Source organism: Sycon ciliatum, chromosome 3 (assembly GCF_964019385.1).
Source record: "Sycon ciliatum chromosome 3, ocSycCili1.1, whole genome shotgun sequence".
NCBI classification, from domain to species: Eukaryota; Metazoa; Porifera; class Calcarea; order Leucosolenida; family Sycettidae; genus Sycon; species Sycon ciliatum.
Window position 1 is genome coordinate 19237221 of NC_088645.1, and position 12419 is coordinate 19249639.

Here is a 12419-nt window from a genome sequence, read left to right on the forward strand (position 1 = left end):
CTTTTGGGGTCTGCTGGGAAGTGACTAAGTTGTACAAAACAGTGTCCTGCACACCATTATAAGCTAACTCTATTCTTTGCGTTTTTTGTTAAGTGCGTGCTAGAGAATGCGTACTTTGCACCTCTCGACTTGGGTTTAAATTTACACTCTTTGCATCCATAGCATGTGTTGGGTTCTCTGAGGATCAGTCTAAACATGAACCGAACGAAATTGGCACATTGTCAATTCATTTTCTCGGTGAATTGATTAACCAACACTGAGTACGAACTGATTTTGGTTTGAATTTCTGCACAGTGTGCTGTGGAAATAATAATAATAATAATAATAAACACAGCTTGCATCTTCCCTGAACCTGTTAGACAGGAGCAGAGTCGACGCATCTGTCAACAGTGTCAAGCCAAGTTAGTCTATCTCCTGCAGCTTGGAGAGCGCTCTCCACGGAGAGATCCGCTGCCTTCAAAGTCGTGCCGAATCGTATAAATCCACCGCAATGGCGGACGGCCACGGTTTTTTTATGTCGTTTGTGTTGATTGATAGCTCCAGTGCTTGGAACGAGGCGGATTCCGGACCCTCTCGCACCACATGGCCAAACCACAGCAGCCTGCGTCGCCGACATGTGGCACTAACTGGAGATTGTTTTGTTTCTGTGTATAAGTTGTTATTGGTGATGCGTTGCGGGTAGACAATCTGCAGCAGTACGCGTAGCTTCCTCCGTTGCCATTTGTCCAGTTTGTCGTTCAGCAATTTGGACAGAGTCCACAATTCCCAATTGTATAGAAGGATCGCCATTATGAGGCAGTTAAACATACACAGTCGGGATTGAAAGGAATGCTGTGGAAAGAGCGAAAGAATTCTATGTGATTCTACTTGAAGTACATGTATGTGGCACCGAACAATAGCTATGCACTACATAAGTTAGCATCCGACCGCACATATGTCTACTAGACACTTTGACATGCACCGGTTAGAAATAGTCCTCAACACTACAGTAATAGACTAGAATACCCATACAACAACATGCAGCAGCTGCAAACTTCGGTACCTCTTCATTGTGAGCTGAATTACCACATACTCCGTGGTGTACACAACACTAAATCACGTTGAAGCTCGCAGTAATGCTCTCCCGATCATGCATTGTTTTCGCGGATAGGCCGTGGAAGTCTGACGTCACAGCTTCTTGAAAACGCGTACATGTACTCGCTTGGCAAAGTCGTGAAAAGTAAAAGTGGCAGCAGCATGTACACAGCTACATTACCATTATTACTGAGGAGTGCTTGAGCGAGATTATATTTCAAATGAACTGCTACTTGTCACCGAGTTTGTAGTTTTCGCTTTGCAGAGGAGGATTACCTAATTTTGGGCTTTGCCACTACTGTGCATGTGCTGTCTTTCGGCTTTACAAGTAGTTGCCGGCCAAGGAGCAATGATGGGTGTCTCATTTATTTCTACTACAACGTTCGCTCGTTTCACCAAGCTCTGAGACCAACGAATTCTGGCTTCGCTTCCTTGTCCTGCGGCAAGCGAAGACCTCCTATCTCTCAGGTCCGGGTGAACACCCAGAAGGAAAACACTCCACGATGGCTTGAGAGCAAAGGAGAAACTTCTTGAATTAAAATAAAATTTGAAGCCGCGATCTTGCACCAGTGATGCCGTGACCCTTGGAAACACGACAAATGCAAGTGGCGCGACTTTCGGTTGTCCCCATTTGGCCTTGTAACTACGTGTAACTACGAGTGTTCAGGCAGCGTGACGTAGGCACTTCGACAGCCTATTATGTAAACGTCATTGGCCCCACGCAGCGAAATCGAACCCTGAGCGCCACTAATGGGCTTCTAAACCGTGCGTAAATCAACACTGGCACCATGATTGTATGATTCTGGATTTCTGAGAGAGATGTGCACAAAAGCGAGTCATAATTCACTGGCGCATATCATTCTCGGTACTGTCACTGTTTAGTCAGCACACATTGCAAACGATCCTAATTATGAATGTCCCAGCGTGGGCGTTCATCCATGGCGGCATTTCCTCGTGCATTGTAAGCAGATGGTGCTTTCTGCCTCGGAGACGGCCACTATCACTCTTCATGCAATGCGCATAGCCCCGATGTTTTCCATGAAGACCTTCTTGCTCACGCCTGACCCTCATCATCTGGACCTTGCTTGTGTACTGCCGTGTGAATATAATTGTTTTTCCTGAAAGAGTGTACACTTGTAAGGTTTACTGTAATAGGCTGAAGCAACAATATTTACATACATAGCTAGAGGACGGTTCGCACGCCCTATCCTATCCGTGGATTTTGTTAAGATCGACAGTAGAGGCAGCATCCATAGGAAGATGGTACCCAGGGTACTTGGCGACACAATCGCCCTGCTAGCGGCTATCAGTAAGTCGTATGCCTTCTGCTTCTTCACATGCTACTTCAAGCAGTTTTCCCTGTTGAACATGACCGTATGGATGCACATCACAGCTTTGCCTATGTTTCCATACACCCGGACGAGATACAAGAAGTCTGCCTTATCTCGGAGCTAGAAATCGAGTGGCCTGATCATCATTGTAAACAAAATAGCAAGCCAGGTCACAGAAGAAAGAACAAATTTGATTGTTTTCATCCCCTCCAAAACCCCAAAAATGGCCTTGCTAAATAAAATGAAAAATCAACAAAAACAACAAACCCTACTTAAGATATTAGATGGAGCCTTGGCAATGCTGATCCTGACTCGTTCTCCCGGTTAATGTGTAATGTCGTTGTCTGCAGGTCTGCTTTGCCCAGGATCCCACGGTGATTTACTGCCAAACTGCACACTGCCAGATGGAATCATAAAGAACTATGAAGATAGGATCTATATCCAGCCCGACATTGATCAGGCCGCAGTTGCGTTGCATTTGGGTACTGGAAACCTCTACAAGAAAACATTCACATTCACATCACCTTGCAATCTGTTATTGAAAGCGGTTTCACTCATGTACACTGGATCATGCTCAGTAACAGTGAGTTATGGCAGTGATAACATATTTCTTGAGACTCTTCACTTTCCAGTTCCGCTGAGAGACCACTGGCACACTCAATTCGAAAACTTAAATCAAGCTGCAACCCAAACGCTCAACGAGTACATGACAAGGAATAAGAGAACGAAGTTGATGATATCCATTTCTGCCAGGGATGCACGTTGCAACATCTACAGACTCGAGAGAAGCAGCCGCATAATAAGAGGATTGGCCATAATTGCCCAGGGTAAGCTGTTAAATTTGTAAATTACACAATATATAAATACTTAAATAACCAACGAGGAGACAATAAGCGCAAGAGAGCAATGAATATTACCAATTGTGCACTCATAACCGTTTATAACGCAATTGTTAGAACGACAGTATGGATGTCTAGAGCGTTTTCTCGTGACTGTCATCAGCGGAATATCGCCACATAGTGAGCATCAGTAAAAAACCCAATTAAAATAGTAGCCATATGTCACAAAATTGAAATTAATACCTTGGAATTGCAGCAGGTCGCGGTTACAAACAAGTCATTTACACCAGTAGTGCGACCATATGCAGTGGATGTGAAATGGTAGCAGTAAATGAATGTGGCAGCTATGTGTGTGTGTGTGTGTGTGTGTGGGTAAAAAAGTGAGCCTGTAGTACCTGAAGAGTGTGAGTGCCAAAACGTTCTCTTTCTGTTTACACCGGACGGGGTCACGGGTACCAACATAAACAGGTTCTAACACCTGAAACTGCTTTTTGGTGTGGGGTAATGCCTTTCCCGTTTGCGTTATGCAGAACTCACTAACGTTTCAGAGCGGTATAACTACACCAAATTTTGTTCGCTCAGAAATATCAAAGATAAGGACAGAAGGGAGAAGCTTAGCGAAACCGAATTGAAGAAACCGAACGCCAAAGTCCTACAGTACTCCTCATGCATGACACGAGCCAACCAACTTGGGCGGTGTGCTGCTTCGAATTGTAGTTAGACAGCTTTGTCAAGTATCTTCCTGGTCTCGTCATCGCCCATTAATAATCGACAATATTTGTTCCCGTTGGACTGTAGCTTGTGGTCAGTTTGTTGGGCTTAACCTCCCCTCTTTGGTCTCTCCTTAACCTTGAACCTACTGAGTTGGATAGCCGTTGGTTAGCGCTACGGAGATGTGTCAAAGCTAGGTGTCGGGGCCTCGAATGTCTTAGTACTCTGTCAGTTTGGGTCGAGTTGTTGCACTTTCTGACTTTATATAGAAGCTAGTTACAGTGGCGGGTACGCACTACATATCGTTCGAATTCGAACGATGGACCCTCAAAGGGTTAACTCGTATCCATATGTCCTTTCCCTTCTACATCTATGATTGGTTCAACATCCAAGTTTCAAATATTTTATTCTGCTGATTTGCAGCAGACTTCTCACATGAGTGGATAACCACTACCCTCTTCTTATTGCGGTTTGTTCTCTGTAGTTATCCATCCGCCTGCTGCCACAAGCCCTGCTCCCAATCGTACTGTAACAGCTACATCAGTTCCTAGCCGTTCAACACAGCAGGCGACTGCCTCTACAGCAACAGCTCCAGTTACGACTGCCTCCACAGTTCCAACTCCAGTTACGAACACTGCAATAGTGGAGTCAACTAGTACCGCTGGCACCTCTGTTACTCAGATCAAGACATCGACTCCAGCGACAACCCTAGTTGAACATCTTGATGAAAAGCAAAGAGGATTTAGTTTGGTTACTACCATTGTTATTCCTTTGGTTGTACTTTCTGTTCTCCTGAGCGTTTTCATTCTGCTGTTACGGGTGCGGTCACGAACCTTTCTTTCTGGCAGCAGTCATCCGTGGATCATCGCTATTCGTAAATCGACAGTCCCGCAAAATAGGCCAGACCCAATAAATCAGTTTTACGAGAATCACAACGGTCCTGACGGCGCTGACCGGGGACCTACGTCAGAACTGACGAATCCGGGTCTGTACTCGGCCGTTGGACCTGGTTACAGCCATCCAACCAACCTTTCCAAGACACCTCCTGATAAAGCTGCTGCTCTTTATGACAGTTGTACGGAGAATGAGACTTACACGTATGCTACCCGTGATGGTGCTGCGCCAACGTGTTCTGTCAACACGGAAACGAAGCAGAAAGATGCTGGTGAGCCATACGCCAGCGTGCAGTCTATGTTTGATCAATCAATCGAGGATGTCCATTCACAACCTAAAAGCCAGGAAACAGAGACAGCCAGACAGGAAGCCGAAGAAGCCCCAGCCGTCTGCTACTCAGTTCCCCACAAGTCGGATACGACAGATGTTCGCAGACCTTACGAAAACGCAGAGGAGTGCACGGGTACTAAGGGTGATGAACAACCCCACACTACACATTCAATCGACCACATATGTCGTGCTACGGATGTAACATCACGTAGCGTCCTATCGAGGTCCGCGCAATCCGCCGTACATAACCAGAAGTGTATCAATCCAGATGATGTGGAACGCAAACAACGCCGTGGTCTGAGCGACGCAACAACAGTAGTATGCCGCGATACCAACACCACTACCAGCACAAACCCGCAGTCATCTCGCTTATCCCTTCCAGCCACATCTACATCGACGCCGGCTGGGTCAGACACTCCAAGATGTGTGTCTCCATCTCAGGTCCCAAAGCCTCTGCCATATCGGGTATTCAAAGTATTGAAGGACAGCCAGGGCGATTACATGAACCCACAGGACACAGTCTCCTATCAAGGCGCTGACCAGCCTGATACAGACACTGATCCTAACATCTATGCAGAACCAGCCATCTCCCTGAACGATGATGGATTGTGCAACGCATCCACCCTTGAAAGAAGAGATGAGGTGGTTGGTATCAGCACTGTGCCGGTTGAGCTTCCTGATCCTTCTGCCATATATGCTGTGCCACAGAAGGGCTGCGCGGAAACTTGAAGCATGTACATCTAAAATTACTTCGGTGCCAGATCAAATTCGCTAGTTTTTCAATATTTCATAATTTCCAGACCAGGACTAAAATTATTTTTGTCAGCGCCGACGACTTCCGAAATCACTCATTTGTTTCCACGCTTCGTTTCTAATTCGATTCGCGAAAATACACCAAGTGAAATTAGTCACCCAATGAACATAAACATACCCCCACCACCCTATCACATTATTTTGGAGTATCCTTTTCCGTGTTTTTTGATCCTTGAAGGGTGTTGGCATTCCTACGGATACGGAAAACTGGCCGAATCTGACGCGAACCGTGGTTTAGTTTTCTTTTTCCTCATCCTCACCGTGCCACCCAATTCTACCTATTTTCCACCTACAGTCGATGATTTCTTTCTAATCCATTTTTATCTTCCACGACCGCCCGCTTTGTCTACTTTGACAATACGGCTTGCCTGTCAATAACATCTCTGCTCGTTGCATGCATTAAAAGATTTTTGTTTCTTTTCGTCTTCAATGTTACAGTTCACATGTGTATATTTCAGTGCTATTGTTTCAGGTGTTATTTTACCTTACTTTGGTTTCCTTTTTGGTAGTTCGACTGTATTGCAATGTCCTTTAGTATAACGCAATTTCTGTAGGGTATTGTACTAAAACCTGTTTGAAAGAGAGAGAGAGAGAGAGAGAGAGAGAGAGAGAGAGAGAGAGAGAGAGAGAGAGAGAGAGAGAGAGAGGGGGAGAGGGGGAGAAGAAGAGAGAGTGGGAGAGGGAGAGGGAAAGAGAGAGAGTAAGAGAGAGGGGGAAGAGGGAGAGAAAGCTGCCGAGGCCCAACAGTTCTCCCCAATGTGCTTGTGGACTTTGTCATTGAACATGTTGGCAGCGTTGCACTAGTAGCCAGTGCAAGCTGTCGTAATAAAATGACTCATCCGTTTTCTATTCCCGTGAATGCTACATACATACTGCGCTGGGACAAAGAATGATGACGCAAATTACACTGTGTATTACACTTGTTTTGTCGGTGATTCCTGGTTAGCTGCAGGTTTTCCCTCCTCGAAGATGTTGCCACCGCAAAGGCTGGCGTTTTGTGTTCGTGCTGGGGATCCGTTGAGGGAGACGAGAGGCTACAGTGCGAAGACGTACGATCTGTCCGAGAATCGGCGAAGAAGCTTCGTAGGAGACTTGTCGTGGAAGGGAACAGAATGGAACATATACCAGTCGATACGCGAGTAAGAGGGTAAAGTGTCCTACCCTGCTTGAACCTAACCTCTCCTCGCAGACAGTCTCCTCTTGAATTTAAAGGTCTAAAAGCGTTCACTTCAATACTCATCTCGTTCTTTCGCTCCATTGTTTTCTATTCAACTGTGGGCTTTGATAGCCAAAACATGTTCCAGCAGTGGCATCAGGGTGATATCAGAAGCAGCCAATCAATGAAAAGTAACCACACTGCTAAGCTGGTGTGGCTGTGAATTGTCCATCTGTGAGTTGGTGAGGCTGTGACTTGTCTAGCTGTGAGTAGACGACACTGTGAGTTGTCTTGGCTGTTAGTTGACGACACGGTGAGCTGTCGGCTGTGAGTTGTCGCGCGGTGAGCTGTCTCGCGGTGACCTGACGTGTTCTCAGTAGGGTCAAATCACGTTGTTCATGACATAAGAAATCCGCCATGTACATGTCTGCAGGCCACATACCCCAAGCAGTGTAGGCAGCGCGCTGGTCAACTCCAAGCGACCTCGATGGCATGCTCGACGATCATGCCTTGCTGTTGCCGATCTTCATGCACGTCGAGCATTAGCATGTAAAACTAACCACGGTTCCTGTTGAACAATGTTCGAGATGAGCTAGATTAGTGTGAGAAAAAATGCATACCTGTTCTTACTGCAAGATGATATATCTCAAAGAATTCTTGCCAATGGAAATACTGAGTCACCTCCACCATTAACACTAATAATGGAAGTACTTCTAGCGCTATTTCGATAGTATCTGCATGTTCTGAGCAGAGCATGCAGGAATATAATGCATCGAACCTCCTCCCTCATGGTCCGTTCCGGATAGCGCCTCACGAACGGTCGTGATCGTGTGCATTGTGTCGGGCACCAGAAAGCATTATTCTATATCACGAGGCACATGATTTCATCATTCCTCTTGCAGTAAAATTCAAAAATCCAAGAAAACATTCAGTCACTTTTCCATCAACTGTTGCACCGATTAAATGTTGGTGGCGCAAGGAGAACCTTGTCGTTTGGAGTGAAAAATGATCACCGCTGCTTTTCCTTGTCAGAGTCAACAATAAACTTTGTTCTGCAGCGCTGGGAGTGGTGTTGGAGTGGAAATGGCTGACTATAGGTTGCGGACGGGCGAGCCTTCCTGGGCAGGTACGAGTTTGGAACTGTTTCAACATGGTCGAGTGCAAAAACAAAAATTGTGTATTTCAAGAAAACCTAAAAAGGATGATTGTGGACATGTCCTGAATGCTAGAAGAGGTGTTCTACTATCTGCCGGTGTATAGTGTTTGCTTATTGAGGACGCAGCTCGCTGTTTTATTAACGCTTGTCGTTTGGCTATTTCCAAGACGACCATGTGTTGTATCACGGGATGATGAACCTCATCTTCGTGAATACTGGCGTGGCCAAGCGGTACTGCCCCAAGAACTCTTCTAGGGTGAGGCAAGGTTTACTTCATGGAGTTTTTTGGAAGCTTTTTCTTGTACGCTGCGGGATTCACAGAAGCTTTTTTTGAGATGCGACACGCGATGCGACGCAATCTGCGACGGACGCGTGCGATGCAAACTCGCGAAATACCATTCACAGAAGAAGTCAGTGATGCGACAACATCTTGCTGATTTGGATACGCCACCATGATATTCGCGCGGTTTGATACAACTTGTACAAATTTATAGACAACTCTTGAACCTTTGTACAACTTTGCTGTAGAAAAGGTCAAAATCGTACGCCAAATCGCTTGTCGCATCGCATCGCATCGCAAAAGTTGAGCCAAGCTCAACTTCTGCGATGGCCTGCGATGGCCCAGTTGCGGCAGTTGCGTGGGGTGCGACGTGGCTACGATTTGGGGTTTTCCCGGTTTCGAGTCTGTCGCATCGCGTGTCGCATCGCAAAAAAAGCTTCTGTGAATCCCGCTTAACTCGTTTGTACTCCCATGAATGTGTTTTTTTTATGTAAAAAGGAGAAGAAACAAATGAAGAAACAAACGAGAACGAGTTATGCTTGCTGCTTGAAGGGTCTCTGCTGTGTTATTTATTTATTTATGCACCTCGTGGCATGTCAAGACAGCCAATTGAATTGAGGAGAGGGTGGGACCAACCACGGAAGAAGAGAAAAAAAGAAAATTAAGAGCACGTACACAAAGTGGGAAGGGATTAGCAACTTACAAAGCAATGGGATGCTCAGCGAGCTATGCAGCGGAAGTGGTGACTGTGACTTTGTTTACTGGGAGATACTGAAGTGCTGTCTGACGAGGGTACGGAATTTGGGCATATCTGGAGCTTGTCTAACACTGGGAGGCAGTTGGAGCCACGTGGAGTAGGAGGAAAAGAAAGGGGAATTTACGAATAGGGTAGACCTAGCTAGGGGGAGACGAACGCAGCTTCGGGTGGTGCCACCTGAATTGAACCAATTAAGGGACTGTAAATGAGCAGGGTGCTGGTCAAGGAAAATTGAATGCGCCAGGGTGCACTTGGAAGCATCAAGGTAATGTTGCAGAGTGGTAGTGGATGCAGCAGCATACAAGTCTAGATTTGAGGTATAACGATCAGTACGGAATATGATTCGCAGTATACGGCGATGGAGAACTTCTAATTTACCTACGTGGGTTTTGTTAATGGTGGACCAGGCAGGGAAGCCGTACGTGAAGAGGGGAAGAATGTATGATTTTTAAAAATTAATCCAGCAATTTTTGGGCAAATGGGACAAGTGACTTGACATTATGCCGACAGATCGGCATACTTTGGACGACACATGATCAGCATGGTGAGACCAGGAGAGGGCGGAATCTATGACAATGCCAAGGTGTTTATGGTGGGGCGCTACAGAGATAGGGTGACCGGGATCATCGGGAAAGTGGAAGATGGGCACTGGATCTGTGGGAGGGTGAAACAGGAGGAGCTCGGTTTTGGTCACATTTGGCTTAAGGTACCAAGTGCTCATCCAGTGAACAATGTCGTTGATACAGGTCTGAACTTTGGGGTACAGGGTGGCGTGAGATGGGGAGGAAGCAAGGACAGTGGTATCATCTGCAAACAAAGAAATATTGGGAATTGAATAGGGGAGGTCATTAACGTATGTGAGGAAGAGCAGGGGACCTAAAATGGAGCCCTGGGGCACTCCGGATGTCACAGACTCAGGGTCAGATAAGGTTCCATTTACTGTGACGCACTTATTTCAGTCCAAGAGGTAGCTAGTTATCCAGGCGAGTAGGGAGCCGGAGACACCATGGGCACGAAGTTTGGCGGTCAGGCCCTTGTGCCACACGGTGTCGAAGGCCTTGGAGAGGTCGAAGAAACAGATGCAGGAGACCTGCCGCTGGTCTTTTAGGGAGCAGAGGTCTTGGATTATGCGGGATAATTGCAGGGATGTGTTGTCCTTACGACGGAAGCCAGATTGTGTGGGGTGAAGAAGAGGGGAGATATGGTAGTACAAGCGGTCGTACACTATTCTCTCTAGCAGTTTGGAGACGCAGGACAGGAGGGAGATTGGTCGGTAATTAGACGGGTTGTTCTTGTCGCCTTTATTTTTGTACACTGGAATGACAGTGGCTGACTTCAATCGTGACGGGAATATGCCGGAGGAGAGGGAAAGGTTAAAAAGAATGGAGAGTGGGCGGGCAATTGAGTTGCTCAGTTTCCTGAGGATCTCATTGGTGATCCTATCAGCTCCGGGGGATTTGTTCAGAGGCAGTCTTGCAATATACTTGTAAACAGTCGATGAGGTGATGATCAGGGAGTGCAATGTAGTTGCTGGTGGAGGTAGAGAGTAAATAGTGGGAATAGGAGCATCGGGGTCAACCTGTAAGCCAGCACTAACGAAGTGGCGGTTCAATAAGTTACCAATGGATGCCGGAGAGGTGCTTGTTCGACCATTGGGGCCCACCATCTTCGAAGGTATAACCCGGGCGCTGGAAGGATTTCGCAGTTGACGAATGAGCACAGGGAGGGATGGGAGGCGAGGGTTTGTGGGAGATATCGTGGCACGGAGGTTTCGGATGTAGCAGCGATGGCAGGATCTGGAAAGGCATTTTACATAGTTACGTTGGTGTTTGTATTCGTTGAAATTTGTAGGGGATGGGTATTTCCGGTAGATGCTGTAGAGATCGCTCTTGACTTTAATAGCTGCTTTCAGTGATGGAGTCATCCAGGGGCAGGGTTTGTGGCGTGATTTCCGACGAGGAGGTGAGGATCTTCCTATATATAGGTCCAAGGCACCTTCAAGGATGTCAGTGAATGCGGAGACAGCCGTGTCGATGCAGTGGGAGGCAAGGACCTGAGACCAGGGTACAGCTGCGAGAAAACATTCATGGCATTCCACATGTTATCCGTGGCACTCAGGACATTGTATTTTTTGTGTAGATGGTGGGCTACGGCAGGTGCTGGCTGCTGTGGGGGAAGACTTTGAGGAGGAGAACTCAGCCAGCAGGACGGCATGGTCTGATGCGCCAAGAGGAGCCAGGTGTTGAATGTGGTTGAGTTGGTTAGGGATGTTGCTCGCGATAAGGTCTAGACAGCTGCCAAGTCCATTCGAGCGGAGGTGGGTGGGAAAGGTTACCGATTGGGTCAAAGTATAGCATGAGAAGAGGTTGTCAAGACTCAGACCCTGTGCATCCGTTTGGTCAGTTGAGCACCAGCCGGAATACCTACAGTTGAAGTCGCCTGATATCACAAGGGCTTCGGGCTTCCTTTGTGTTGATTGTAGGGCTATTTGGAGGCGGTCGAGAAAAGTCGAGAAGTCATCCGTCGACGGGAAAGGAGCACGGTAGATACAGGCTACTGTTAGGTGGGTTGTTGGCAGGTCAGAAGGTGAGACAAGCTTATGTTCAGCGAGTGTAAGCCGAAGTGCTAGCGCTTCCAAGCCCGGTTGCTGAAAATCCGGTAGCTGATCAATGGAAGTGCACAGACCTTCACGAACTAAGATTAGAACTCCTCCATACCCCCTGTTTGGGTCACGGTTCTGTCTATTTTCTAAAACAGGTCGGTCTCGACGGAAGCATTCATAGTGTGGCACGTGGAAAGCTTGTGTGGGAGTTAGCCAGGTCTCTGTGATGCATACTACGCTGGGTGTGTGATCTTCACAGATTTGAATGAGTTCGGCAGACTTGTTTGCTAGTGTTTTATTTTCTCTTTTCGTTCGTCCCTCTTGTTATTTGTACTTTGTACTGTTGAGGCAACGAACTGAAATAATAAAAACCAAACCAAACCAACCAAGTTATGCAGCAACTATTCACGACTTTAACAAGATGATAAACGGTCAGAAAGTACGATAATAGGGCACAAAATGACAGGACACTGAGA

At 46.8% G+C, this 12419-nt stretch overlaps 1 protein-coding gene across 1 annotated transcript; it reads left to right on the top strand.

Annotated features, from left to right (window-relative positions):
- Nucleotides 1-2225: 2225 nt before the first annotated feature.
- Nucleotides 2226-6486, top strand: LOC135811671 (mucin-17-like). The gene is made up of 3 exons (XM_065324905.1): nucleotides 2226-2383; nucleotides 2756-3232; nucleotides 4440-6486. Exons 1-3 carry the CDS (start codon nucleotides 2335-2337, stop codon nucleotides 5906-5908), a joined length of 1995 nt encoding a protein of 664 aa, XP_065180977.1. The 5' UTR covers nucleotides 2226-2334; the 3' UTR covers nucleotides 5909-6486.
- The last annotated feature ends 5933 nt before the right edge of the window (nucleotides 6487-12419 follow it).